This window comes from Octopus bimaculoides, chromosome 11 (assembly GCF_001194135.2).
Source record: "Octopus bimaculoides isolate UCB-OBI-ISO-001 chromosome 11, ASM119413v2, whole genome shotgun sequence".
NCBI lineage: Eukaryota > Metazoa > Mollusca > Cephalopoda > Octopoda > Octopodidae > Octopus > Octopus bimaculoides.
The window spans coordinates 9,409,929-9,414,059 of NC_068991.1; the positions used below are offsets into that span (position 1 = coordinate 9,409,929).

The window sequence follows — 4,131 nt, forward strand, 5'->3', positions numbered from 1 at the left end:
TATATATTAAATTCAAATTATGACAAACGTAAACAAACGAAGGTTGCTTTTAGAGGCGTTGAGATGTCTTAGAAAGTTAAAGAAGTGATTTTAAATTCTCAATCGCAGGATAATGATAATAATATAGCCTGAACAGGATAAACTACCCCTATTTTGCAGAAAAAAGTGTAGGTGGTTAGCTGTGGACTCGAACTCACATCTCCGTGATTACGCGTCACGATGCTCGACTGATTGAGCTAAACGTACATATATATGTGTACACATATATATATGTGTACACACACACACACACATATATATATTTATATATATGGGTACATGTGCCTCTAAATCGTTTTAGATGTGAATGGGCAGTTGTGCATATATTTCACTATAATTATCAGAAGCTGATATGCCTACGTGAGTGCATTCGTTTGGATGCATGTCGGAATAGAAAACACACCTCCTCCACATATACTTATCAACGTTTATGTGTGTTTGTGTATGGGTGTGTGTGTGTGTATGGGTGTGTGTGTGCATATGTCTGTGTCTGTGTGTTTGTCTGAGAGCGTATGTCTGTATGGATGTATGCCAGTATGTCTGAGCTGCTATTTATTTATGACTCGGCTCTCATGGTCAAGAGGCAAAGTCCTTCATCACCGTTATCGCCAAAGAAACGACTTCCTTTGTTAAGTACACCGATTATCAATCCACTTCCTCCACCTTACTGAGCATTTCATATACTAATGACCTCGCTTCCTCCTCCTCCTCCTCCTGTTCTTTCTTTCCCCGTCTCTCCCTCTCTTCATTTCTCTCTCTCTCTCTCTCTCGTTTTCACGTCTCTCCTACATCTTTTAATATTCATACAACTGAAAGCGGTGAGCTGGCGAAGTCATTAGCACGCCGGGCAAAATGCTTAGCAGCAGTCCGTCCTTACGTTCTGAGTTCAAATTCCGCTGAGGTTGACTTGCCTTTCATCCTTCCGGGGTTGATAAAATAAGTACCAATTGAACACTGGGGTCGATGTAATCGACTTATCCCCTCCTTCAAAATTACTGGCCTTGTGCCAAAATTTAAGATCAATATTCATACAGTTTCTGCTAAATTTCCTTCCGATCAATTTTTGCCTCTTCTTATTCATCTGTTATAATTCACTTCTTATATAGGATATTTTATAGGAGTATTGAATCGACCCCAGTACTTGTCTGGTATATCGACCTTCTTTATCACGGATATTTGGTTAAAAAAAAAAAAAAAAGCACCGCGTTAAACGAATCAATGATAGAGGAATATCTCTTTTACTTGTTTCAGTCATTTGACTACGGCCATGCTGGAGCACCGCCTTTAGTCGAGCAGATCGACCCCAGGACTTATTCTTTGTAAGCCTAGTACTTATTCTATCGGTCTCTTTTTGCAGAACCGCTAAGTTACGGGGACGTAAACACACCAGCATCGGTTGTCAAGCGATGATTGTGGGACAAACACAGACACACAAACACCCATACATATATATATACGACGGGCTTCTTTCAGTTTCCGTCTACCAAATCCACTCACAAGGCTTTGGTCGGCCCGAGGCTATAGTAGAACACAGTTGCCCAAGATGCCACGCAGTGGGACTGAACCCAGAACCATGTGGTTGGTAAGCAAGCTACGGGAGCAAATTTTACAGCCCATATAAGGAAGCTATTGTAGCTTTGTATTTTTGCATAATGGGGTTTAAAAAATACCCCACAAATGGTTTCGATACAGTCTTAACAGAAAGATTTGGCAGAATTAAATGGAAGTTCTTCGGTAACTTTCTGTCATATAAATAAATGTCTAGGTTAATTTAATGACAATGTCCTAAATATTTATATGTTATATATGAAAATAAAGCTAGGACGTTTACTTAGTATGACTGCTACTGACATTGGATATATGCAACAAAAAACACTTTTCTTTTTCTTTTTTCACTGAGTCATTCCATTCTGCCTCCCATGCTACGATATGAAGTATTGAGTAATATGATCGTGGGTTCAAATACTACTGTTGTTATTATTATTTCTTTCCCGAGATTTCAGACCTTGTGCCTATAATAGAAAGGATTGTTATTATTATTTGTTAGTTTATTCTGAAAGTTATTTGCATATTTTACGGAGCTTAATTCTCGAGGGATTATTGCATGTTTATAACATAGTGGTATGTATGCGAATGTAACCAGTTAGATCGGAGTATAAGATGGTGACTAGCCAGCACGTGCACTTAACAGATTATTATTCATTTATATTTAATCTCTTTCAGCGGGGTTTTTATGCTCTGAGCTCAAATTACACCAGACTCAAAATTCATTGAGTTATATAAGCTCACCACATACATTTTTTTTTTTAAATTGTCAACTTTACAGAGTTGATACTGTTTGCTACGAAGGGTTTAAGCTACCTTGTGACACCTATTACAGCTAAGGGAGCTAGAACATTCGAGAGTTTTATGTCATGATCGTAATCATGTCTTTTTTGTTTTTTTTTTGGGGTTTGGTCTGAGGGAAGAGGCTATGCCCATAGCCTTCGCAAGGCCTCTGAGACTGGCGAAATCGATACCGTTAACGTTCCCTTTAGACTATTTGAAGTTGATAACTTCAGGGAAAAATGTGTCGGCGTTCAGAAAATGGACAGGTGTAATAGTTAATGCAAGGACTTATGGACACAGAATGGTAGCGAGATGGAACAGAACGACTGTTGAGCAGAGGCTGGAATGTTGAGTGACCTTAATGTCAACTAGTCGACTGACCTTTCTTTAGATACAGTTTTTGGATGACTGTGTGTGGGAATAGAACCATCCCGGACAGGGAGGCGGGGGCTCTATATCCCCCACACCCACCCCATTGTAAGTATCACCTGAGATTTAAAGAAGGTTTGTAATAGTCGAAGGTTGAATTATTTTCTGGCTCTGAAAAGAAAGGTCAGTTTTGCAGGTAGCACGTAAACACACCTTTTGAGCGTGAGCGTGAGCGTGGTCGTTGCCAGAACGGCCTGACTGGCCCTCGTACCGGTGGCACGTAAAAAGCACTCACTGCACTCTCTGAGTGATTGGCGTTAGGAAGGGCATCCAGCTGTACAAACTTTGCCAGACCAGATTGAGCCTGGTATAGCATCTGGCTCACCTGACCTCAGTCAAACCGTCCAACCCATACCAGCATGGAAAGCGGACGTTAAATGATGATGATGATTTTATATATATATATATATATACTCTCTCTCTTTCCTTTCCCGAGCGTCTAGTAACACTATCTGTATCGCGTCCTCACGTTGTTATTTTTTGTTATTGTTTTTTGTCTTTTTCCTTTTTTTGAACCTATATATAGATATATATATATATATACATGTATGTTTTTGGTGTGCGTATGTATGTTTGTAATACAGTATCAATGATACTATATAAAATGCCCACTCTTTAGCCGGATATCTGGAACCCTTTCAGTTCAGTCAACTCAAATAAGTGTAAACGATATCAAAGTTATGCAATCAAACATTTTGCTAACAATTTTTTAAAACAGAAAAACTCAAGACAGCGAAACACTTCTTTTTTTTAAGAAAGTATATTTATTTTATTAATGTTATAGTAAATCTGGAGGTTCTTCGTCGGAGTCAAACTCGGCATTTTCGTCTTTAATCCAATTTCCGACCCAGTCTTTCTTCCAACCTGACCTGCAAAATAATAAAAATCCACTACATCATTTTTAAAACTTCTAGGAGTGAATCTCGTTAGACATCATTCGACTAGCACAGTAAATTAATTAAATAAGAAAATACTGATAGAGAAAAAAAATAACAAAATATATATAACCTGCATATTGTTGTTGGCACTCCGTCGCTTACGACGTCGAGGGTTCCAGTTGATCCGATCAACGGAACAGCCTGCTCGTGAAGTTAACGTGCAAGTGGCTGAGCACTCCACAGACACGTGTACCCTTAACGTAGTTCTCGGGGATATTCAGCGTGACACAGTGTGACAAGGCTGACCCTTTGAATTACAGGCACAACAGAAACAGGAAGTAAGAGTGAGAGAAAGTTGTCGTGGAAGAGTACCGGAGCCTCGTGGAGCTTTTAGGTGTTTTCGCTCAATAAACACTCACAACGCCCGGTCTGGGAATCGAAACCGCGATCCTACGAC

At 39.5% G+C, this 4,131-nt stretch overlaps 1 protein-coding gene across 9 annotated transcripts in view; it reads right to left on the minus strand.

Annotated features, from left to right (window-relative positions):
* Positions 1-3,532: 3,532 nt before the first annotated feature.
* Positions 3,533-4,131, minus strand: part of LOC106880011 (sodium channel modifier 1) — a 42,405-nt gene continuing 41,806 nt past the window's right edge. For all 9 annotated transcript variants that reach the window (XM_014929802.2, XM_014929800.2, XM_014929798.2 and 6 more), the window contains exon 7: positions 3,533-3,665. In XM_014929802.2, coding sequence (XP_014785288.1) covers positions 3,575-3,665 — 91 coding nt within the window. In that variant the 3' untranslated portion in view covers positions 3,533-3,574. The remainder of the gene's footprint in view (positions 3,666-4,131) is intronic.